General features: G+C 37.7%; 1 protein-coding gene across 15 annotated transcripts in view; it reads right to left on the bottom strand.

Moving 5' to 3' along the window:
- Positions 1-26,624, bottom strand: part of NRXN3 (neurexin 3) — a 919,744-nt gene that overhangs the window by 133,084 nt on the left and 760,036 nt on the right. For all 15 annotated transcript variants that reach the window (XM_088057330.1, XM_088057327.1, XM_088057321.1 and 12 more), the window contains one exon: positions 2,593-2,764. In XM_088057330.1, coding sequence (XP_087913456.1) covers positions 2,593-2,764 — 172 coding nt within the window. The remainder of the gene's footprint in view (positions 1-2,592; positions 2,765-26,624) is intronic.

The following is a 26,624-nucleotide window of genomic DNA, read 5'->3' as shown; positions in this document are numbered from 1 at the left end:
CAAAATTTGTAAACATTAGATTGTAGCACTGTGTGGAAAACCAAGTACACATGAAATTGTTCATTTTACAGACAGTGTGCCCAAGCAAGTATGGTCTACAAATGCATTTTTTAAACATTACAAATAACTGTGTTTCCAGAACCGACATGATCCTATGCGAAACATAAGGGATTATTAAGCTACTATCACTCAAGTTTGATAGGAATTTAAATTTTCAGCAGATTCCAGTTGAAACACACTGGCTTAGCCTGGGGTCCATCCAACCACAAAGCCTTCACAGAGCTCAATCTCAGCTGAACACAGGTTTGGTCTCGCAGTCAGATCAAAAAACAATAGCGCAAGTTTGGTTTGTGAAAGACAACAAGTAATTAATTTCAAAAGCTCCTGTTCAGTCTTTTTTTCTAAGCCATTGACTGCCCAGAAAATGGGACTAATAAGTATTGGTTTCCTGTAATTATTGGTTCATTGAATCTTTTCTGAATCTTAGGCATTCATAATGCCACTCTGTTATATGGATATTCTGGTATTTAACATGAATTGACATCAAGCCACAGTCCTTTCCTTTGGGAAGGCTGGAACACTGCCCTCCTCCCTTGGTTTTTTTTTTGTTTGTTTGTTGGTTTGCTTGGGTTTTTCCCACACCAATGTAATATCTTTAGGTTTTTTGATTTTTTCCCTATTTTTTTTAAAATTTGGCTTAAATATTAGCACTGTGTTTGAAAGAAGTAGGAAAACAAATAAGGGAGAAACCTGCATACATGAAGTATGGTCTTACAAGCCTTATTTTCACAGGGACAGGCTGAAAAATTCATCACCTACAAACAGACAAAAATTGAAATACATGCACAGAAAAGAAAAAGTGTCTGGAAGATAAAGGTGTCCTTTTTTCTTAGGGTACAACTGCAAACACTCAATACTAACTCAGAACATAAGATTAATGCTGATTCCATAAAACCATACATCTTTTAATGAAAACACAGAAATATCTTTAGCCAAGGCAGAAGCCCAGTGTACTGAGGTAGTCTCTGAGTGTGATTTATTTTCCTTTTAAAAAAAACCCAAAAACTCTAAAGCATTGAGCTGAATATTTTGTTTCTTTACAAACCAGAGACTTAATACAGCAAGCGATATAAGGAGAAAATTTATTCATAGGGTTTGTAGTGACTTTAATTGGCTGCCAGCTGGATTGGAGGTATTTTACAAAATAATTGATGAAAGGAGCAAAAGAAAGATCTTCAGTTGGACCTTTCTTAGCTCACTTTCCTCTCAAACCAATGGAGAGCAGAGCTAGAATCTAACTCAGCATATCTGTCATGGAATTTTTCAAAAAGAATTTTTTCACAGAAATAAGGTTAATAATTGAAAGGTATCTGTTTGTATATACTTCACGAAACACTGACAAAGGGACATATGTGGTAGAGAGCAATACAGCACAGATGACACACATTTAAAAACCTTTCCTGCGTGCTTTCTGAGGGAGTAGAAGAGATGAAGTCATCCCTTTGGAGCAATTTATTAGTATAACATCACATAAATTAGTATATAACCTCAAGTTAGGATATTTCCTATAATTTAAGTTTCTTTTGAACAATTCCTACACAGCTAGCAAGAAATCTTCCCTCTTTCCTGAGTTACTACTGTACAACCTAGAAATAAAGAACTGAATGTTTCTTAGACTCAATATTGAAAACTAAGAAGATCATGGCTTGAGCTTAGGCAACATATGAATAAGAGGAAAGTGGTTAACACTGGAGTCCTTTCCTTGTGTTCCTTCTTCCTTTTATCACCATACACATTATCACACCTCAGCTATCTAATGCACTGTCAGCATCACTTTTTCACTTTGAGTAAATTTGATCCTTTAGCATGGTGACATAAAGTATCATGAGGTTGTGATTTGCCAGTGGTAGGATAAAATATGTGAGAGTGCATCAAGAGACACTTATTTGCTATTTCTGGTGGATTTAGGGTGGTAATTTCCAAAGATACTGAATTTTTCCACTGCATTTTGACAGGAAGTCAACTAGGAGTTGTCAGTTTTGGTTAGATGGTGCATTAACCTTTGTATCTGCAAACTTAAGAGAGAAGAATTTCACCTAAGTGAAATTCAGACGATAAAAAATTACAAGGTAAGCATAAGGTCTGCTCAAATACTTGCTTAATCTTCCACATTCCTTACATTTCTACTCTATATGTATATAGACAGTATCTGGGGTGTGGCTAGAGTCACCACTCCTGTTCATAAAGTCTGTTCAAAACTTTTGTACCTTGAATATTTAGAAAATATCACAAGTAGCAAAACCAAATTTGTCATTGAATTGCTTTGTAACTCTGTGTAGAACCAGGATTCACTTAGAGACCTCTGAAATAGCATGATCTATGTGCATCATGCCACACAGTTGGCGTGCTTATTCTTCCAGTGTAAAGGACCATTAGTTTTTTTTCCAAGAGACAGGATACACATCACCAGGCTTGTGAATTTCTTGTTGAGATGAAGCAACAAAGATTTATATAGAAACCAGCTGTTATTAAACATTAGTTTATAGGTACATATACACTGAAAGAGGAAAAAAAGAAGAAAAACATATGTACCTGTGGGGTAGTGTTCATTCACTGGCCAGCTGTCAACCTGAAGCGTTGCATTGCCACCATTCCTGGTAAAGCGTACTACGTGGTATTTGCCATCATTTACAGGTGTGCTTTCCTCTTTAATAGAAATGTCCACTGTGCCAATATTGAAGACTACACCAATCTTGCCTTGCTCCTAAAAGAAAAAAAGAAACAAATGTTTTTAAATTGCTGCCACTTAGGAGAATGTTCTTGGCCTATAAGTCTCTAGTGGGTAATTCTGCCGGTAGATGGCACTGAAGAATACACAGAAGTGTCATTTTTAGCTTCGTAAGGACACACTTCATTGGTTCTGCTTCAATGCAAACACTTTCTTTCACACTGTTCTTTACAGCATTCACCTGAAGACAGTGACTCATTTGTTCCTGTGAAACATCACAGAAGACAGGTGAGAAACCAGGCAACAAAAATCAGGAGATGTGGATAAAGAGTTATTTGAGCAACATCTCTCCTGATTATTACTAGTCACTTGTTATATGAAATGCAGCCACAGACAGGCTGTTATCTCAACACCTGTTTTTTTCCTGTTATTCTTGGGAAACAAACAGTCCTCACCCCCCAAAAAATAATTGTGAGATCCAGCAGGAAGAATGCAGTTGGAAGATGAATGGAAGTCAAAGGGAGCAGAAATGTCATTAGCTGACTTTGAAAACCAGAGAGAAGCTACCTAAAAGACAGGAGCAGCCCATCTTATTTTTCTCCATTACACACTAAGCAGTGCCTTACCATTAAAGCAGTGCTTTCACAAAACTTTCCACTAGTCACTGACTGAAAGGGAAGGGCAGGAAAAGCCTGTTATAGTAGTCACAACACTTCCTTCTGCAGCCCCCCTCAGGTGGTTCCAAGTAATGACCATATTTAATGTCTTTAGGTTGTAAAATACAAACCCAGGGTATACACAGATTAGATATATGCATTTAACACTACTGACTTAAACAACGACAGAAATTCTCATCACTGTACAATTAAGAGGAATGCATCTCCAAACACTCAGTAAGGAGAGGCACAGTATATTGGTGTCAACAATTATGAAGGCATATTATGTGCACTGCACAGATCCAAAACTGGTACAGACAGGCAGAACTAAAATGTATCATATAGGAAGTCAATACATTTGCAAGGTATCCATACGATAAAATTGAAACAACAGAGAGCAGATGGCCATTTTTGATGCAAATATAACTTCCTTGAAAAAACCTGGGGTATAATAAAGGGTCATGGGACCATTCTGTTCCATTTAATACCTTACATATCTGCTTAGTGGGCAGAGGACTCAATTGCACAGTGCTGTTACCCTAACTTCACTACATTCACATTAGCAAATCTCAGCAATAAGAAACCTCTCCTCTTGTACTTGATGAACAACTTGGATTCCTCTCCTGGATTTAATCCTGTCTCCTGGTATCAAAAAATCTTTTTTGTGAAAATTCCACCATTTTTCAATTTCTCAGAGAGGTCTTTCTGATTCCTGCTTTACTTTACATTTCAAAGCTTACTCATACCAAAGTACTCATCACAAATTCCTTGTATCTTCAATACCCTTCTTTTTTTTTTGATATTTTCTTCCTAAAACCAAGTTTCCTGGTATCTGACTACGGCATTGTTTTTGGAAAGGATAGCAAACAGTCCTGTAGCTGAAGAGGTCATGAACAGTGGTTCAACTACTTGAGGTTTAGTACTGAAACAGTAAGCATCTTGGTTTTTCTCTCAATACAACAGTAAATTTTAGACTGTGCTAAATGTATGCTGGATAGAAGGTTTCACGTACATTCATACTGTTATTCTTTGAAGGCACTTTTCTTCAAGATATCAATATAATCTTTCTCTTTTCAAGGGAACATGAGGTTAGTGGATTGGTGCTCCCAGCAGATGCATGAACTCAGATGCCATTTGAAAACAACCAATGTTTCTTCTCTTATGCTAGCCAAAAATAAGTGAAGTTTCAGTAAACAAAGATTTATTTCAGATAAAAGCATTGCTGGCACAGCTTTACCACTTCTTTGACATATGAAGTGATCTCCCAACACTGTTTTAGTGAATCTTCTGGTGGTAACCATATAATTATCCTTACCTGCATAGCAATTACAAACGCACGTGATTAATTTTCCCTCAAAGACTCAAATAATATATAGCAACCAGGTAACCTGGCTGCTGATACTGTGGTTTTGCAAGATATTGCCTTACAATCAACCTCCTGGAAGACCTCTCATTCATTGCTTTTTAGCTGCCATCAATACATCAAGCTTCTTTGGCAAACTGTGGCTGCTCTAAAAGAGTCCCCCCCTTGGTGAAGGTACAGCACAAGGAGGTGAGATGAAGAGCTGCACCTTTTCTAATGGAACAGATCACCACCACAGAAGAGAAAGGGATTAAAAGGTATTTTTGCAGCAGAGTGAAAGCTGCATACCTTCAAGCCTACAGCTTAACGAGGCAAAGGTAAAAAACGTGCAGGTGGGGAAAAGGGTGGTGGGAAGTTCAATTAATCTCTGCAGAATGAGAAAATGTTTCTGATTTCTCCTCAGAGGAAAAGGAGATAGCAACTTTCACCATTTCCTTTCCCAAGGCTTGAAGGAAAAGACCTATTTACAGGGTGAGTGATAAGAGTGCAAACTGGGAAAGAGATAAGATTCTGGAAGCAGAGGACTGCAAAATGCCAGTGGCCTTTAGTCTGATGGAGAGAAGAGGGAAATGAGCAAATCGGTGTCTTTCCCATGCTGAGAGACATCCCCTCCCAGAGCCAGAGAGACAGCCCTTCTAAAAGCCTTGTAATACTGTTGCAATTAAGAGCAAAAATTTGTCTAAAAATAAATCCTGATTCTTATGGACAGCCTATTCCAGCTGTCTTCAGACCACTCTTGGGCAGAACTTTCTGTGCCTCTTTAACTCGAGTTTTGCAGAAGCACAATTTCTGAGACTCTTATTTGGATGAGTAGGAACTTCTAATGAAAATGGTTTTGTTCCAATTACCAGAACAAAACACAACACAATGTGTCAAAGGTAGGGCTACTGAAGCTAAACTGCACACACAGACCTCAAGATACAATTTATTTATAATATTTTATATCTCCAGGGCACCAGACACTATGAAAAAATTAACAGTTAGTTTATGCATTCCTGACAGAACAAAAAAATAAAGCAAAGGACAGAGAAAATCCTACAGCAAAGAACAGTGACCATGGACACAAGGGGCAAACTCACAATTTATTTTCAACATCTCTTCAATTCCAGTTTCTTGCACTACAACACTTCATTAAAAACAGCTTTTACCAAGACCTTTCTTCCTTCTAAATCTGAAAGACAAGCTTTACCATTATGGTTTAACAGTTCATGATGGACATAACCTTTCATTCCTTTCCCCACACATTCAGCTGGTGGATTTTCTTTCCACATAACCAAAGGTATTAACTAGACCAGTAAATATGAGACAAAGAAAGATTTACCTTTGAGCCACTACCTGAAACATTTATAATGTAGGATTTTTTTTTTCCTTTAGCTAACTATAGAGCAAGGAAAAAGGTGACTACAGAACCACACAGAGCAAATAAATCACGTGGTCCAAAAGGGTTCAAGAGAATTGTAACAGACAGTCCAATTCTTTTCCTCTCTATATTGGTATTCACTGGGTGCCTCAAAAATTTCTATTAAAAGGCAACCATTAATTAATGGTTTTGAAACCTCCAAGTGACATCAAGTGCTGGCACTATGTTTTGGAAAACTGAAAACCAATAAAATAAAATAAAATAAAATAAAATATTTTTTATTTATAAATAATGAAATGAACTCAGTATTCAATCTATCTCACTTTTCTTCTTCTTTAAGCCTAGTGTGCCAAAAAGGATTTTTAAAGTTTTTCAAGAATTTGTCTTGTGCTGATTTGTCCCATAAAATTGCTACCCTCAAAAGCCATATTACCATTTCATTCCCTACAGCACTTCTGGAGATGAACTTCTGCCATTATGTCTCTAAGACTTTAGAAATATAATTATGATCACATAAAGGAATGGCTGTAGATAAATTATAAGAACAAAAAAAGCACAAAGTACTGAAAAAAAGAAAAAAATTGTACAAGGCTTCTCCTTGACCTGTCTACTCTACACAGACTGCTCATAACAGTTTGTTATATGCACAATCACCAAACATTTTTAACATTATTTAATTACACAAGAGCTAATCTACAGCCTGGATCAGGAGATCAGCAATTTATTGCTTGCCCTAAAGCATTGGCTCACTTTGGGCAACCTTTTATTTTACCTTTCTTTAAAACAGATTCTTTATCTGTAACAGAGGAGTTATAGGCAATCTTTCCAAGCTGTACAAGCTCTGAAAATCCAGATGTATTTTACTTAAACATTGATTATATACTGCCAACCCAAACATTTCAGCCCTCAGAGCAATTACAATCTCAGAGGAACACATCCTCAGCTTTCCTCACCTTCTACATTCAACTCCTCCAAACCTGTTCCTCTCCTCTCAAGGGACCTCAGAACAGTGAGGTCTTACATTTTAGCAGGTATGTTTTAAATTTTGTTTCTCTTCATTCAAGGAGAAGTAGAGCCTGTCCTGTGTGCAAATTGTCAGGCCTTTGCTTTCTCCATGTCATGCCTTTACATTTTGAAGGTATCTGTCTTTATGTAGCAGACCAGGTATAAAGAAAGTAAAATAGGATTGGTAGTGATTTTGTAAGATGAGCAGTTAGTGTGTGTTAGAGGGTACACAGAGACGAACAGTCACATGCAGTCTGTGCTCTGAAAAGAGCTTTACCCTTAGGTTTTCTTTTTCTTAATCTAAAATTTAAACTGTCCACACTAAAAGTATATATTTGTTCCCTGTGTTTAGAAAGTATTTCTTTTCAAAAAGCCAGAGACAGAACTCCAGGCATTAGGACAGATCCTACTCTCAGCCGCATCAATGTGAATCAATAGCAATTCTGTTGAAGAAACTCAATTCCTACTGATCGAAGTGGAAGCAGAGTTTATCTCAGTATCTTTTTGTGTTATTTTGCTTATTTTTCTGAAGTAGAATGTAAAATTAATGGAAGTATTTATAAAAAAACATACCTGAAATCTGAATACAACCCCAGGCTGTGTTTTCTCACACTTATTTTATTGCATAATTTTTTAAATAGTAACTACTGCATGTACTGCCTCCTCCTCCCACCCTGGCTGGTTCCAACATGGCTAGACATCAGCCCAAAACTGGCAGACAATACTCCTAGTTTCTCCGTCCTGCAGATCACTGCTGATTTTGCTGCTCTCATTTGAAACTGATACAAGCTCTTTTAGCAACACAACAAGCCATTTCACGCTGTAGGAAAGTTTTTAGTAAACTTTCCCTCCTCCCCAAAATATGCCAGATACATACACTTCAACTGCACTACCCTCGAAATTCAGGAGAATTGTTTTGTTTTTTTAATAACCCTGAGAACTGCTCTTCCTTGAATGGCTTGCTTCTCTTTGGGCTCCTCACACTTGCAGTCTAGGTTTTTAAAAAGAGATTGAACATTTATTTCTCCCTCTTTGTTTTCACTTTATTCTTTAAGACTTTCTTTGCTTGATTTCCTTCAGGGTTTTGTTTGCCTGGTTGTTTTTTATTTTTTGCTTTGCCTCTAACTTGATTCTGAATGTTAGTCCCTCTGAAGGATCACTCACTCTCTGTGGTTTAGGGGGCTTTGTACAACAGTGAGTTATCCAGGAGAACTGAAGGTATAGATGCACATTCCTTAGAGGACACTCATTTATTACTACAACTACAGATTTTTTTTGTGAACTTTCACAAACAGAACAGAACAGAAACTAAGAAAGATCTTTGCTGATTAGAAAGGTAGTAGAAACCAGCATTGTCCTTAGAGGGCCCTTCTGGGCTGCAGCTAGAAATGAATGCATGGCTGGACACATCTTTCTGGCACACATGTATCAATGGATTTAAGAAGGGCAAGTATTAGAACCTCTATTCAGCACAGAGTATAAGGTAGTTAAGTTCTACTCTTCTCTAGCCATATTTAGTACTGTTTTTAATATCACTGAGAGGCAACTCTGAAATCAGGATTCAGTATGTAAAAAACTTATGGCTGGGAAAAGGGAGAGTTTACTGGATGAAATCTGTCTTTATCCAAACAGTGATGGCTGGGGAAACACACTCAAGAATCAGTATCACCACCCTGGCAAATATGATAATCAACACAAACAGCAAACGCTCTGAGAGGAATGACAGGTACTGAAGCTCACCTGTCTTGGAAGGTTTTGGTCAGGGTGCCAACACTTTACAGGTATCTTGAAACAAGGAAAAAATGTTGTTAAGGGGAAGTACACAGGTCAGCTAATTTTAATTGATTTTTAAGGGCTGTTATAAGGAGCAGTAGGTAATTTTTTGTTATATACTGTTACTGCTTCTTTAGGGTTCTCCACCAGATCTACACAATGCCAGTTTAAACCTATTTATCAGAAATAATCACACACACACAGAGGATAAAATAAATAGAAATTATTACCCTTTGGGGGCATGGTTTTTAAAAGAAGCAGTTCTCAGCGATACATAATTTATAAGGCTAAAAAGGACAATTGTTATAATCTACTCTCCTCTAAAATTTTATAGGAGGTCATATATCTTGTCTGAATTGATTCTTTTTTAAACTACAGGATATATTTTAGAGCAGCATTTGTGATTTGCAGCTGAGGAAAGAAGGCTTGGATTCATTACAGTTGCTATTTTGATGAGATTGGCCTAGTGCTGAACACGGTCAAAAAGGCAAGTGGAATTCAAGAATTGTAATAAAAAGGAACAGTGTACAAAAGAAAAACCTGTATTATAAGTTAAGGGTTGACCTTTGACTTCAGTTCTTGAACACAGTACACAGATCTTTTTGAGGCCATCTCAGAAAGAAAAAGAGGAGATATAAAAGGTTCCAAAAAGTAGTACACTTGAAACTGTGTATATAATAAAGAAGCAGTGATTCAGCAGTAATTCTTTATAACTCAAAGAACAAATATATAAGAAAGGCATTTGACAATTATGTTTAAGCAAAAAAAGGTACCAAATTAATGGGAAGGATCAAGAATTGAAAACAGCAATATGAATATAACCTTGTGCTCAGCTCTTCCTGAAAAGCAGATTATTGCTTAACTGTTACTGCCTCTACTGAAACACCATCTAGCATCATAACACCATAAATTACTTGTAAGTCTGTGATCAAGCCAAAATTTTCTTCAAGGTTGTTACTGACTCTTGTTCATTTTAAGTGGTAGAAATATAAAACTGGGAAATATTAATGAAAATCTAATCTTTTCCATTGAAAGTTTAGGAGAGGTAGCTTACATAAACATCTCTCACTGGCCACACTGCTGCCTGTAGTCCATCCTCAGAGCAAAAAAATGCTAAAGCAAAAGACTTAGGGTTCCATCTTCATCTTTCCTTGACTGCAAACTCTCTCCTCAGTTTTACAGAGCATAAGAGAAAACCACTCAGATCTCAGATTCTTGCTTAAAAGCAGGTTTTCCAATCTTTCATTTAAACTTCCCCATGGCACTGAAACTCCTTCAGTTTACTTATACTTCAAGTGGAGACACCAGAAATTTTCAACTTCAGTTTACAGCAATTACACAATCTTACTATGTGGGCTCACATTTGAGGCTTATTCACCATGATCAACAGTCTAATTCAGGAGTTCTCTCTGGGAGTGTTCCTTATATTGAAAGGTGATCTCTTTGGTTGGAGATGCCTTACATTATTGGGCTAAAGTAAAATTTATATCAGTTTCCTTGTTAAGAATTTAACAAATCTTCGAAACTGCCCTTCATCTTCTGCCGGTTGAATGTTTATGTGGGACACAGATGGCAATTTAATACTTCTTTAATGGCCCTTACTACAAGAAATTGTAGCACAGGAATACACTGCTACTAAAGTACATCTTACACCTGTTCTTCAACCTTTTTCTGTCAAACACCTTTGCAATATCACAGAAATAGATTTACCAGTGGGATGTGAAATTGCCATTCTCTTGCTTTAATTTTGGCTAATCTTCTCTCCCTGCATCTTTCCATCTTTCAATCTTTGCCTTTTGTCTAATAAAAGTTTATTTTATAATTAAATATTCAACTACTATTTATAATCAAATATAATCAACTACCCTGAAGACAAGTGGAAAAAAAATGGACAAGAAGCACAATTCTATGACAGTTCTACCAGGGTCAGGAGTGACTCATTATGTACAACAACACACACAAGGTATTTTCACCAGGAAAAGACAAAAAAATATAGAATCTGCTTGTTTACTTCAGCCTAGATACCCTGCACCAGATAAGAGCTTTACACATCATTGAAGAAGTTTAGGTAACATTAATACATAATATCAGCAGAATTACACTTAGGAATTATTTTTTTGCCAGAAGCTTACATATTTCTTGTAAGGTGATACCATTAGTACAAATAGAGACCTTTAAATTTTAACTCACTCACAGAGGTAATCAAAACTAGTAAGATAGAACACAGATTGAAAAAAAAATATTTTTGCTTTTACTGCTGCTCTGCTGTACCTTGAAAAAGCCACTTTAATTTCCCTCTCTCCAGTTTGTCTTTTTATAATGTGAAGTCACATTATCAAAAGGCTTATCAAACAGTATTCATATGTTATCTGCCACAGTGGAGCCCTAGTATCCAGTGGGGCCTCCAGATGTTGTTGCAGTACAGTTAATTAATATCAAGCAGAGTATCCTGATTTACAGTATCATCAGTACCATGATGAGGCTTGTACTAAGCTCACCCTAAACCCACTTCCTCAAAATCTAGGGTATGCTGTGGCACACCTAGTTGCTTTCGCATCGGACACCTGCCAAGCCCAGTAATCAGTGATAGCCAGCAATATTAAAAAGGAGGCTTCCTTCCATGCCATTCAGTGCCTAGGATGGTGTGCCCAATTAAATCTTTTCCTGTTACCTAGGATAGCACCAATACACTGCCAGTCAATTAACAGGCAGCAGAATGTTTCAAGAAACACGTGCAGGTGTGTTTAGACCACACAATTTGCAAAAAACAATTGTTACTACACAGCTGGTGATACTCCAGCCACAAGGCTGCTAAACCCCACTCATTTAGGGATATCATACTGCAATTAAAGAAACTGAAATTAGGAGCATGCTGAAAAGGGGCATTTCCTAGGGAAACAGGATGCAAAACAAATTAAAAAGGTGGTATCTGTCTATTGGTTCACTAGCAAATACATTATTCAGATGGCTAATTTGTTCTCACAGATTAAAATACACATGATAAAAATATGCCCTATCTGATGGTGTGAACTCCAACTATAATTAGGATTAAATATTGTGACAGTGCCTTCTGAAAATATAAACAGTATATATTGGGAAATTTTGTGAAATTATACCTTGTAGATAAGATTCTGCACTAGATTAGAAACAGGAGCCATTCTGAATGTTGACACCAGCTTCAATTTTCCCAGAGAAGGGACCCAATGCATATTGCATGCTGCATTTTAAACTTGAAGTATGCTCATGCTGCTGCACTCTTCCGGCATTACCGAAGTTGGCTGATTAAAAGTAGGCCTTTACCTTTCTAAGAGCTGCTCTGCAACTCGCTCCTCAGAAAAAAAACATGACCAGCTGCTAAAATGTCACATCCACTCAATAAAGAAATGACTGCAGTAACAAGTCCGATTTTAGTAGGGCACAAGAACAAGGAGTTTGCTCCAAAGGAGAGACCTTCCAGGAGAAAATATGCCCACTGATCTCACAACATCTCCCCTGGGGTTTCAATCCACTGGGTAACATTGCCAACAATTTATGCTGGCGGAAGCTAAAGTGGCAATCACAACCCAGTGGTTTGAACCTTGCTGGATACCAGATACTCACCAAAGCCTCTCCATCACTTCTCCAATTCAGCAGGAGGAGGAGAAGAAATAAAATGAAAGGCTCATGAGTTGAGATAAGGGCAGGGAGAGATCACTCATGACTTGCTATCACTGGCAAAACAGTCTCAGCTTAGGGAAATTAGTTTAATTTATTACCAATCAAATCAGAGTAGGCTAATGAGAAATAAATCTTAAAACACCTTCTCCTTGACTCTCCCTTCTTCCAGAACTTCACTCTTGAACTCTCTATCCTCTCCCTGCTGCCTGCCTCACCATGGGCTTCACCACGGGCTCTATCCCACTGCCACTGCTCCTGCTCAGCAACGTGTTTCCCCCTTTTTAACTATGTTTTCACAGAGGTTATACCACTGTCCCGGATGGCCTTGGCCAGCAGCAGGTCCTAGTCTTGGAATTGGCTGGCGTTGGTTCTGTCAGCCACAGGGGAAGCTTCTGACAGCTTCTCACAGAAAATAACTATGTAGCCACCCCATACCAAAACCTTGCAAACCCAATACATACACAAAATATGAAATTAAAGATCTGATACTTACAGGCCATGTGGAATAAACCATGTACCTACTGACTTCCTTACCAAGAGCATTGGCTGTGAGATGTCAATGAGCTGAAGGCACAGCACATATTGCTCAGTAATAGCAATCAGAGCTGTCTGTCTCGACCCATAACCAACAGAAAAGTGAGCACTTGTCAAGAAGATGGCTTTAAAAAAAGACACTGCATTCTGACAGGAAAGGTGATCACAAATACCAGCTTGGCATTATCCAACTCACCCAAGTACAGTAGCTATAGAAGGGCAAGGGGTGAAGAGGCTCTGGACAGAATTAATCTATTCAAACTTGGTTTTGCCTAGTGTTTATTTTTTTGCAAACTCTCTTGTCTTAATCATAAAGAATATCCTAGGGTTTCAGAGTGGTCCAAAAATACATATTTAAAGGTATTACATGACTAAGCACTATATACTACTGCACTTTCCTTTCTTAGAGTTTTCTTGACAGAATTTTAATAGAAGTCTAATAGAATTTAGTGCATCCAGGGCCTATATTCTATGTTTCTTTTCAAGTCTATGAAACAGATTCCATGAACTGCATAATATCAATAGCCTACTGTAACCAAAGTAGCCTTCTTTACCACACAAGCAAGTTTGAGCTAAGGTTCAATAGGTCTCTCCAATCCAACAATAAAAAGAGGAAAAATGTGAGGACTTGCAAACACAAACAGTACCTGGATTCAATAATGGCTTATTTCTAGCTTTTCAAAGCTTGTTTTCTTAAAATGGATAATTTATTTTTTTAAAAAAAAGTTAGTGTAGTGTGGCTTTTGAGATGTGGCTGGACTCCAGCTGAAGGCCTTCCTAATCCTGAATTAAAAATTTTTAATGGAAGAAGACCATTAAAAATACATGATCATTGCAGTATAGGAAACTTATATTTCTAATGAAAATACACTAATTACTCAAAATAATTTAATACTCTACAGATTGCATAAGAGAGCACTGATAGATGCTAGAATATTAGACAGAGAGGGAAAAAGAGAAGAAGGGAACATAGTGAAGACATAGCTCACAAAGTGACTATGACTGGTACACCAGTACCATTTGCATGCTGGAAAGCAGAGACAAAGATAAATGACTTGACAAAATTTTGCAGGAACAAAAAGTTACAGGAACAGAGGAAATAAATTAAATGTCCTTTCATTCTTAAGCCACTACCTAGCACTTTACATTACCTTAACTTAGCTACCAAGGAACACTTCAAACACCCATGTTTTACAGACACATAGGATGCACTAACTACTAAATAGGTCAAAAGGCTGCATCTGAAACTTGTTGGAAAAGTACCTCACATCAAGACTGACTTTTCTTACAAAGATGAGAATTTTATTAAATCAAGATAGGCCTCTGGGAAAAAAAATCACAACTTGGCTATTAATGTACTTAATTTGTGTTGCAGAATTTGCTTATTGTTTGGCAAAATGGTATCAGCTGAGCCCCTTGCCAAGTTTGTTAGTTTTTATGCTAGTTAAGACAACTGCTAATGTCAAATGGAAACTTGATTATTTGGAATGGATGTCACAAAAAAAGCTGAAGTACTTCCAGTACTGATTTTTTTTGTATAGTAGGTATGGGAAGGAGTAATGAGTAAGGAGAAGGTTAATTTCATGATTTCAGCCCCCATATTTCTTCCCAATATCTTCTTCTCTGCACTTTCTAGGAAAAATGTTATGAGATGTAAAAGGACAGCTAATATATCAAAGGAGACTCCTGTCTTAGGACTGTGCTGAGATCCTAATCCTACTGTAATACCAGAAGTGCTTAGAAGATGAGTGTCCTCTAGGTTCTAGAACACTTTGAAATCAGTAGGGGAGAAACACAAAAGAACAAAGCATAAGGATGCATTCCATTATGCAGCCTCCCTTGTCCTTGTGGCCGCTCACTTATCCACATTAGCTTCCATGGGAAGAAGCTGTTTCATCAGGCCTGCATGAAGGGACAAAGATCACCTTTAGAGACAATCCTTTATTCAGAAATCAGCGTAGCTACCATTAGGAACACTGAGGTAAAGGAAGCTCAGGATATGGGAGGTAAGACCAGTACAAAACCACCCCTAACATGTCTTTTCCTTCATCAAGGGTGAATTTTTGTGAATAAACTGGAGCAGCCAAAGGAATTCAGAGATACAGGACTGTTGTGATTTAGACTATTCAGTTTATGCTTACATACTGGAAGGGAAAATTTTCTAGCTTCTGTCAAGCATTTTGTGATTTAGCAAGACTCAGTAAATATTACCCAAGTGCAAGAACAGAGTTCCTCTGTTCATTCATTATTTTGTCAGCAGGCTGCTGAAATTAGGTCAAACTCTGACATTTCTACTCAGGAGAAAGCCCTACAGAGGACCCAGATGTGAAAAAGGATTTAGCTCGATATTGTATGTTCAGCAGAAAATAACATAGCCTTTGCTATTATCAAATTTTTAAGAACTGCCATTTTGTTTAGGGGAAAAAGATGTGCCTCATATTTTTGCAATGATATGACCATAGCACCAGATCCCCATATTTTCTCCTTCCTACACAATTTAGCCATCTGACGAGTTGATTGGGAGAGACAATAAACTTGCAAAAGGCTGATCTTGTAAAATAGAAACTGAAGGAGCAATAAGGGTGATGGATGTCTGTGGCCAACTATTATGGCTGTTGTCTGTGTCTTCAGGCAGATGGAGGACAGTACTGGCAGCATATGGCATGGGAGTTTGGGCTTGGAAGGCAGACTTCTGATAAAAGGAATTAAAACCAAAGCAGTGTGGTGGCTAGCAAGCCAGTCTGACAGACCAAACCTTTGATCACCTTCCTCATTTCTGCACCTCTACACTTTACCCAGTTCTACAGGCTCCCACCTCCATTCCTAGAGCTGGCCTCGGCTCTGCCTGCAGAGGGGCAGCTGAGAAGCCTCAGCTTGAAAGGGGCTCGTGTCAGCAGTCAATTTGGCAGATGCAGCCAGGCAGCAGTGGTCAGTGGGTGAAGCTGGCCAGGGTGAAACTCTCATCAAAGTCTATGAGTGCTACTTGCTCCTTGAAGACTTTAATGCATAACTGAGTGCTTCAGAAAACAGTCATTTGGGCACTTTGGTTGCTGGAATACACAGAAACAAAAGTTTGTTTGGAGATGGAGATCAGCAGCTGTCTCTAGAGTCTCTTACTACAGCTTTGGTGGCAAGGCCCACAGGAGAGCAGCACTTCTGCCTGGGGTGTAACAGGATACCCTGCACATCACACTGCCACCTGGCCACTGCTACACTGAAGCCAACGACTTCATCTTCTGCACTAGCTGTGCCCCAGTTTCCTATGGGCTTAAAAGTTTATAGTATTTTTTCTTTTTTTATTTTTTTTTTGTCCTGACTAGTCTGAACACTAAGCCTGGATAACCTTTCATCTCATGTGGTTCACCTTCTTGTCATACCAAAGCTTGGACTTGTTTCTTCTCCCAGTATATTCCCTGTTTCACTCCTCCTTTCATCCTTTTCATTTAAGGGCATGCAACTACACTGCAAATGGAAAGGGTTTCTCTGCAGTCGTAAAATCTCAGAATGATTTCATCAGATACTTATTTTCTGAACATTTACATTAAAAGAGGAGAAGCTGTTTTTTTAGCTAACCTTCTTGATGAGCAACTGTTGACTAGATAATTAAAAATTTTCTCAACTTTCTCCACCCTATTGATGGCCCTGCTTATTTCCATGCATGATAGTGTAGAGAGGAGTCACATCCTTTCAATGTCTCTGCTGTATCTATGCTGTGGATAGACTATGGCCTTCAAGAACTTCTTAGAGGGCAACTACCAGCCAATTCAGTAGCAACTTTAGTGCTGCCAGTTTAAAAATAGTACATGGCATGATAGAATGATTTGGATTGGAAGAGATCTTAGAGATTGTCTATTTCCATCCGCCCTGCCATGGGCAGGGGCCCCTTCCAGAAAACCAAGTTGATCCAAGCTCTATCCAACCTGGCCTCGAACACTCCCAGGGATGGGGCAGCCACCATTTCATTATTCAACCTGTTCCAGTCCCTCACTACCCTCACAGTATATAATTATATACTAATCAGAAATTATACAGTATTGAAAACAGAGACATTTTCTATAAGAACACGGGCATTCACAAGAAGAAAAAAAAATTAAAAATCAGAGGATGATACACGTCAAGATTCAAAAGGTTATTTTGCACATTGGTGGACAATACTAGTGACACAGCCTTGTCAGGCTATAAAGAAAATACCAACAAAACAAAGCAGACAGTATGTGTATGCATGTGGGAGCACTTCAAGAACAAGAAAAGAAGGAATGCTGGCATGGATTCCCTGTGTTTGTAGCTACCATGTGTTCTTTATTTAGTCATATTACAATAAGAAGAAGATGAGAAAATACAACAAAATAGCATGTATCTGCTTTTTGCAATGGTCCTATTCATCTCTGTGGAATCCTATGCTCCTCTGAATAAATATCACTATCCTCAAATTACTTTGTACTTCATTACAATATTAATAATCAAAGGCTCTCCTTCAGAAAATGGATATAGTTGTTTTGGAATTAGTAATATGAAATTTGTGCTGATCCACCAAACACCATTCATGCTCTTGTACCAAAGAAAAATTAAGTACATGACATAAGTGAAAGAAGCTCCAGGGAATTCATGCCACACCAGTCTTCAGGCAGAGATAACCTATACTAAGACTTGAAGGATGGATAAAACAAACAGATTGCAGTTCTGTATCATAAAATCATGACCGTCTTTTTTCACACCAGAGCACAAGTTAACCTAATTACAGTCTCCCTAAATAGATGGGTACAAATGTCAGCCTGAATGTACAGCAGATTCCTGCGTCAGGATTCTGAAAGTTTCAGAAGGGTTTGCACAGCTTCTCATTAATTATCCTCAAACACTAGTGGAACTGTCCCAGTGAGGGAAAAGAGACCATCAGTAAACGGCCAGAATACATCAGGAAGCACAACAACTGGTTCAAAATTACAGGTTTATTAAAAAGAAAGTATCAAAGATTTTAAAAATTCCACCCTATGATGGCTTATGAGATTTTCCATAATAAAATGAAAAGGTATCAAGGTATCAAAATAATGACAATGGTTTTATTTAATTATTCCAAATTTTGTCAGAATTTCAATTTCTAGATATTTTACTTATTCTTATTTTTGGTCTGTATTTTCATCCTCCCTTTTCCTTTCAAGAAAAAAAAGAAGCAGAAAAGATGACAAAAAAAGATAAACCAGAAATCTTCTTACCATTTATAAGCCTAAACTTCAGATATTTATTTTATCTGAAGACTCAATTTTCTAGTACAAACAGCAACATTATCTTCAGTGGAAGGCGTTCAAACTCTAAAAATGTGTCTAGTTAAAATCTTGCTTTATAAAGTCTGTAATTTATTTTTATCTGTTCGAGACAAAGAAATATATGGGTTTCTCAAACTGATAGTACACGCAGAGCACAACCACTTCAAACTGGTAGCTCATGCAGCCCACTGTTACCTTCAAAAAGACACATCATAACCTCCTGATTTTGTATACTATATTTATTCAGTGTGGTTGTTGATCCTGCTAAAGAGGCTGGCCTTCCTTAAGCTCCCTGCTAAACTTTGGGAAGCATTATCTCAAGGGAACAATAAGAAGAATTGCTATCAAGGGAGATAACACTGTGGTCCTTTTAACAAAGACTCTTCTTGACATTGAAGCATGTGCTACGTGGTGGCAAGGGAAGGTGTCTTTAATAATATCCTCATGCAAAGTTATCTGAAACTTATATTGGTTTAGTGCTTTTTAAAATGCAATTATCAATTTTATCATGATTCACTTTTTTCTTTCAGGTGACTACATCTCGGCTTGTTTGGGGGTGATTTTGTTTTTTTATGTTGCATATTAAACAAAGATGCAACCCTAAAGTAGTGGGTTCAGTATCACAGTCAGTGGTTAAGAACTCTACAGCCTTCAAGGTGGCACTGGAGACATGTCCTTTCCCCAGCCTTCAGGGCTGTATTTCCTTCTTTCTTTGTGAAACTACGTAGGTGGTTTCAAGACGAAAAAAAGAACATGAAAGCCTTGCCATCTTTTCTAGCAAACACTTCTCCAAAAGAATGATCTGAAATGGGAAGGAAGCATGAAAGAGGCTTTATTGTTTTTGTGAGAAAGGTTAATAGCAAGAACTGCATTTAGGAATGCAAAAAAAAAAAAAAAAAAGGCAAGGGAAATGAAAAAAACCCAGCAGCTATGTCTTAGTTTTGATCAAAGCAATACAGAAGTAGCTCTGCCAAGTGTCTCCTCATTTTTCTGGATAATTTTATAGACATGCAAGATACAATTCTTAATTAGTGCCTTTTTTTTATAACATGCAACCACATGCAACAAACAGCAATGAAAACTCCCTATGTGCCCTCCTCACTAACCAATGCACCTTCTGAGAGGATTCCAAGAAAACGAGTAAGATTCAAAGCCTACAACACTTTTTCTTTTCAGGTTTTCAGGACAGATGGACAGTAAGGAGCTCTAAATTATTCTGGGTGAATATTAAAACCTGACTTTTTCTGAGATTTGTAATTTTTCCAACCACTATCAGGTGGGTTGAGACTAACTCATTTGCTGGAGACTACCAAGCAGCTACAGAAGTTATGGCATCTCTTTTATTACCTGTGTGGATTGAGATCAACTGCTAACTAGAAATTACGGGCACTGTTTAATCCTGGCAGCATTCCTTAGACTTCAGTGTTGTTTATCTAGAAATACATTTGGCTTGAAAACTGTTACTTTAAATTGATCCTCTGAGTCTTCTTAACCCTGTTAGCAGTGGAGGATTGGGTACAGTGCACTGTTTTCTGAGATTTGCCTGTGGTTTATTTGCAAAAGCCACTTTTCTATCATTGCATTGACACACAAATGGAACCTGCACTTAACCCCACCACATTTGGTAGCTGAACACAAATCAAAGATTTCCACTCTTCATTGTCAAAAGGATGAACTATTTTCTGTTCAGCTTAAACAGCCCTACTATATCCAGATCAGTCGCTTTCCAGAAACTATGTAAGCCACAATACCAGGTCTTGACCACTAACGTCTCAGAACATTTCCCTCTTTTGACTATGGGTTTATGTGTACTTTTCTTGCTGTGACAAGCAATTTTGAAAACAGTCTGCAGTTCCATTTGTGCATGTCACTTACAAGTTATAGTGCTTTTTGTCTTGTATACTAGGGTTGGAACAACAATCTGAATTGCTCCTTCCTGAAGAGCCTCTCATAAAACTATGAAAAGGAAAAAATGGGGTAAATTAAGGAGGAAGCAGACCCACAAAAGAATCAACACTATGTACCAAAATACTACTGCTAGCACAGATCAGTGTCTCTACTGGATGTCTGAGATAACTGAAAAAGAGAACAGATGCAATGACTCATGTTACTAAAGGTACAGTGCTTGTGATCAGAGCTGAGTTTTCTGGACTGTTAAATCAGCAACTTTCTTAAGTGCTGAATTAAAGACGTTTTAAATAGTATTTCAAAGTTACAGTTGGCTACATTTGAGCATGCTGACCTTAACAATGCCACATTAAATATTTTCTTTTTAATTAAGGCAATAGCTAAGATCTGAATATGGGTATTGGTTTTCACTTCGTTAATTTTACTGTTAAATGGAAAGTAAGACACAGAAACAGATTAGCAGAGCAGCATGCCAGAAAGGCCCTTTCAGCTAGCCTGAACCGTCACAATGCTCACAGGTCCAGAGGCAGCAGTCTCCGGGCTGGGCAGGATGAGTGTGCAGGAGCCCCGAGCTCGGGCTGGCTCAGCAGCCACCTCACAGGAGCCAGCCTGAGCTCTGACAGCCACGCTGCCCACACAACACGCTTAACCTTCTGCACAGACACACAGGTGAACCTTCTTCCTAGCACCAGAAGGGCTGTTCTGCAAGCTCCTTTTCTGTTAGCTGCTGGAGTATTATCACTGGGTATCCTTCCAGCTTGATAAAGGGAAAACTTACATATGCCAGCAGTAACTTGTGCAGCAAATGACCTCCTTCAGTTACTGAATTTTAACCAGATTGCAACATGATACTACACTGTTATCATGTAACATAATCCTACAGTTTCAAGAGGATTACTAAAATGTGAATTAGAAATTAAAATTAGTTGTGCTATACAGAGACTTTTCTAATAGGAAAGTCTCAAAAAACTCGAAGTACTACAAACCAGGAAAGCTAAAAATGCGAAAGTATGAGATATACAAGATAACGTATGAAACTGAGAAGTTAAATCAAGCACTTTGATTTCTCTTTTCTGATTAACAGATAACTAATGAAACTATGTTATTTCTTTTCTTTTTTTAAGACAACACTAGTTCATAATCTAAGAACACACATGCAATAAAATATTTTTGAGACCATTGCTTTAGGAGTTAATATTCATAGAGATAACAAAAATTTCTAAGGATGCAATTTTCTTTTCAAGAAACCAAGAATAAAGATTCCTGTATTCCAGAATATAAAATGAACTGATATAAAAGAACTTTTGCAAGAGCCCAAACCAGGAGCTTCTTCCTCTCCTTGTGTTGGTTTTGCTTGGAAAAAGTCACTGGCCAAGAAATTCCAATATGGAACACATTGATAATTGTTCTGTGTTCAAAATTATCATGCTGAATGTAGGAGCTCTTAAAAGATTTTGTCATGGATTTAGGTCCTGTTTCCATGAGCAGTAAATGTTTAATCTGATTTTTCAAAATTATGCCCACTCATCTAATGTATGATGAAAAGAAGCTCCTTTACCCTTCATAGTTACAAGAGAAAAGTGTTAACAAGTAAGCAGTTTTCCTCATGCTCTCTTTTTGAAATTATCACATTCTTGCTCATGGGATTTATTACAGAGTAAGGGAAGATTCTCATTGGATCCATTCTGCACACAACAGTAGCATATCACTGCTTACCAGGTAAAGAAGGACAGCTGGCAGAGCATTTAGTCCAGTGACTGGAAAACACCAAGTCATTTGTTTTTGTGAGCAAAGTTATGGTTTAATAAATCAATTGCAGAGCTGCATGTCAGGAGATCTTAATCCTACCCCTTATGTTGGAAGGGACTTGCTGTGTAACTTGCAGGAAGCATAATAGCAATTTTCCCCCTTTCTTTTTCAAATGAGACAAACATTTTTATTAAGTAGGTACAGACTGTGCAGAGATCCCAGAATGCAAGAAGTCGAGACAAATGCAAACCTCACTCAAGTATTATCTGACCTCTTACTGAGGTATTTTCAGATTTTTTTGCAGGTTGAAGAGTTCCTGATAGGAGGACAGCTTGTTTCACTACAGTCCACCCCTCCTGTCTGCAGCTGTTCTCAGGGGACACATGTAATCATCACATTTGTCATGATGGCAATGGTGATAATGATACCGTGTGCACTAATGAAAGGCAAGTACATATTTCACTTTCTGTGAGGGTTGGTACTTGGGCAACACTGCCTGCCAGCTGTCTCTGTCCACAGCACAACCTGTAATTTAGTTAACAAAATGAGCCATTTCAGAGATCAGTCATTATCCTGCCTGTCTTTATCCATTTACTGTTGCTACTAGTGATAAACATAGTAGGTCTTACAAACAAGGCCTCTATGGCTGGAAAAGATGGAAAAATAATAATAGAAAAAAATAGGACTCTTGCCCAATCTGATCTTCCTAGTCAGATCTTTTCATCAGAGTTCTGGAACTTCTGCTTCTTCTCATCTCTAAAGTTAAGCAATAGTATCTTGGATATACAATTTATTCTCAATTTTGCATCTTCACTTCCAGTTTCCTGAATACTTTACAGGTTTTTGTGGGGTAGCTGTGGACAGACAAGAAATTCTCTCTAAAATCTCTTCCTGCTTTATGTCCACCATGTGTTTTAAAATCCAGATGGATGCTATGGTTCAGTTAGTCTCCTAGCCAAATGACCATTTAGAGGTCAAACAGCTTCAGTGGCCATAAAGAAACTATGTTTGTCACTACTGATGTTTTACCTCCCATTTACATGAATATTTTGTTGATTTACTTTTCCCCTCTGTTGATGGAACAGGTATATCCAGACCCCTCTCCTCATCAGTAGTGGGACCACTGCTTACAATTCAATACTAGTGAAGTGCTGAGTGAAATTCTGAGCATAAATCATTCTACACATAATGGTCTACAACTCCAAGGTCTCAGTCATTTTACCCTCAGTATTTAGTTAACATTTGGTACTGCATCATCCCTTAATTCAGTTGCCATTTACTCCACTCCTGCATCTCCACAAAAAAAAAAAAAAAAAAAAAAAAAAAAAAAAAAGAGACCTTGTATCTTTGAAAATTGCAAGGATTTGTACATCACAAGAAGTGGGAAGAAGGATTTGGTTTGTCCTTGAGGGCTTCAGAGCACTGTCAGAAGAGCCTTAATTCATTTTTTGAGAAGCCACTCAAGTCCCCCACTGTCACTGCTGATGAGGGGCATGCACACTCCCTGCTCTCTCAATGCAATCAACTTAGGTCTTAATGACTCTCCAGATGATTTTAAACGTCTAGAGCCATAACCTAATCACAAGGATTTCCACTAAGATTTGATTCTGAAAATGGTAACTTGGAGAGAAACTTTATCTTCAGTCTGAACTTCACACAAAGATACTGCATTGGAGCAAAAAAAGGTGGAAAAGAGATGTTACCAGGTCTGGATTTTCCCTATTCACACCACAGCACTAATGCTATGCTACCATTTAATGACAGCGTGGTGCAGTTAACTTTGTAAATAGTTATGGAGAGCTGCAGGGCCTACTGGAAGACACAAACAGTTAACATACATTATTCTCAGAATACAATAGAAACTGTGGTGATCTTTCAAGCATTTACTTAATAGTTACAAGTAAATTTGATTCGCTACCAAAATTATGCAACTCGTCATACACTGTCCTATAGAGTACAACCACTCCAGTACTGGAAGGTAACACAAACATCTTTGGGTTTTGGTAGTTTTCTTTGGTTTGGGTTTTTTTCTTGCTTTTTTTTTTTTTTTTGGTTATTTTGTTTTGCTTGTTGGGTTTTTTTGTTGTTTTTTGCTTGTTTGCTTTTTAATGATGCTTGTGACAATAAGGCACCTGCAAACCCTACTTCATTGGTAGGCACTGTAACAGAAATAAATGTCACAAATTGTTAAAATATAACAATATAAATCCAGTATTCTTTCTATAAACAATCAAATGTACTAGGACTCTCTGGATCTACAAAGATGTAATGAAACACCAGATAAAAGAAAACAGATGCCAGACAGAATTTCAAAAGGCCTTTTAAAAGAGCACTTCCCCAAAAAAACGCTATAAACATTCTAACAGGAGAAAAAGCTCCATAAAGGATTAAAAATGATAGATAAAAATACAGCAAAAATAAATGAGGATCAAAATTGTGGGTTTTTTCAGTATGGTAAAGAAAGAGAATGCAGGCCCTCTGCTTAAACAGCCTCACCTCACCTAGTTGTCAGTCCTGTGGAAAAGGATGTAAATAACAAAGAAACAAATCTGCAGCTGGCAAAAAATTATTTAAGGTTTTTCTTAGTAGAAGATCCATGAAAATGGTCTATGCAATGGCAAATTAAATTTACTGTTGACAGATGCAAAGAAATGCATGCTGAAAATAACTAATAACTGCATGTGTACTGCCAAGTTCCAAATTAACTGGAAGCACCAAGAAAAAAGGCCCCTGTGTGTGCATCTCAACCCATCAAAGTCTAAACATGAGATACAACATGGGATGAAGATCCTAAATGAGAGACACAGCAAAACCACTCAGGCAGAAAACTTCAAATACTTGGGAATTTATTGTGAATAGCTTTCTCTTTTTCTTTTTATTTATTTTTCCCTTCTGAAACCTCTGCTCAGTTGTTCTGTATTTCTGATACAGGCAAGTTTTGACATTAAAATTTGTCAGAAACCAACCAGCAACAGAGCATAAGTCAATATGGGACCAAAAAAGGTGATATCTCTTAGAGAGAAAGATTGTGAAAAACACTTCCACATATACGTCAGCACATGAGGAGGCCACTGTAGCATCATTAACCCTGGATCCTGCAATGTGTCCAGATGGATGCTGATTAGATGAACCACTGGTCCGAAGAATAATATTCACACCTATGGCATTGCAATGCAATCCAGTTTTACCCTTGATAGAGCTTTGCCATGATGTACATAGGTGAGGCACATATTCAACCTCCTTTTAATTTTTCCTTTGATTACAAAGGAGCCATTGCTCAGACTGAAGTCTTGAATTTTCCAGATTGTGACACATCTGTGATGGATGGATGATTCATCTCAAATGAACCAAAGCCATGCACAGCCTTACATCAGTGATGGAAAGATGTTTAAAGCACAAGCCAAGTGCATTTATTTCTTAGGGGACCCTTTTTCAGGCAAGGCAAAAGAACAGCCTGCTTGGCTTTGTGGGTGATGCAAACAACGGAGGCAGAATTCACATTGCATTAAGTGTTTTGTAACAACTTGCAAAGCAGAGAATATGATCTGACAAAGGGGTGGAACATGGAGGAGGAAAAAAAAAAACTTACGAAGATTTGGCAGCATATCCATGGGTTAAATATGTAAAATGTGAGAAACATAAAAAGTATTTAAAGGATGTAAGCTACAAAAAAATTACTCCTCTCCAAACCCTGAGAGTTCCCTACTGACATAATTAGACTAAAAACCAAACCACATAGACAGGGCAGCAGACTCACCTTGGGATGTGATCTAGTTTAAGTAGACATGGGGCTGCTAAGAATTAAAGTGGAAGAGAAAAACACAAAGGGGCTCCTGTTTTTTTTCTTACCTTGCCCTTGTTCCAAGCAGTTGTACTTGTGCAAGTCTCATGAGTTTAAAAATTTATTCCTTACCAGAGCAGGATCATTACATTTCTATCTGTCCCTGCTGGGATAAAAATAAGGTCAATGTGTCACAAGCAAGATGATCTCAGTGTGCAAAAAGGAAGAATATTACTAACAGGAAATCACTGAGCCACACATATGCCTCTCAGTCCTGCACACTACGAGAAGATTTAAAATTCTGAGATCAGAAAAAACAAATAAAAAGGAAAGAAAGGAAGAATAAATCAAATTATAAACACCCTTTCTTCACAGCAGTAGACATCTTCAGGTTCTTATTAATGCATTCGAGAGGATAAACAAGCCACATAAGTATCCCTAATCTAAATCTCTATATCTATGTTCTCCATACATAACCCAGACCTGTTTAAAATTACTGTGTGTTTGGTTGTCCTCTACTGATCTACATTCTTGTCTGCACAACATACCAATCTAACCATTCACACAGTTTAAATAAAAAACATCCTGATCAACCTGGTCAAATTATTATATGAAAAAACTAGGATTGGAAGACAGTATGGCTGTGGATGAGTTTAACAGAGTGGGTAAGAAGCAAACAGATTTTTTACATATATATACATGAGAAGAGAAAAAAAAAAAGTCTAATAGCAGGTGCAACCACCTTGTCTTCTCTTCCTCTGCCTCCACACCTTCATCCAAATAACTCACTATTAAAGTACCAGGAGAAGACACTTCACATTTCTTTAAGATCAACCTGACAGCTTACCA

Source organism: Pseudopodoces humilis, chromosome 7 (assembly GCF_049639895.1).
Source record: "Pseudopodoces humilis isolate 2021_Gansu_Grassland_sample_001 chromosome 7, ASM4963989v1, whole genome shotgun sequence".
In the NCBI taxonomy this organism is placed as follows: domain Eukaryota; kingdom Metazoa; phylum Chordata; class Aves; order Passeriformes; family Paridae; genus Pseudopodoces; species Pseudopodoces humilis.
Note: the sequence above shows the minus strand (reverse complement) of the source record. Positions and strands in the feature narration are given on the sequence as shown.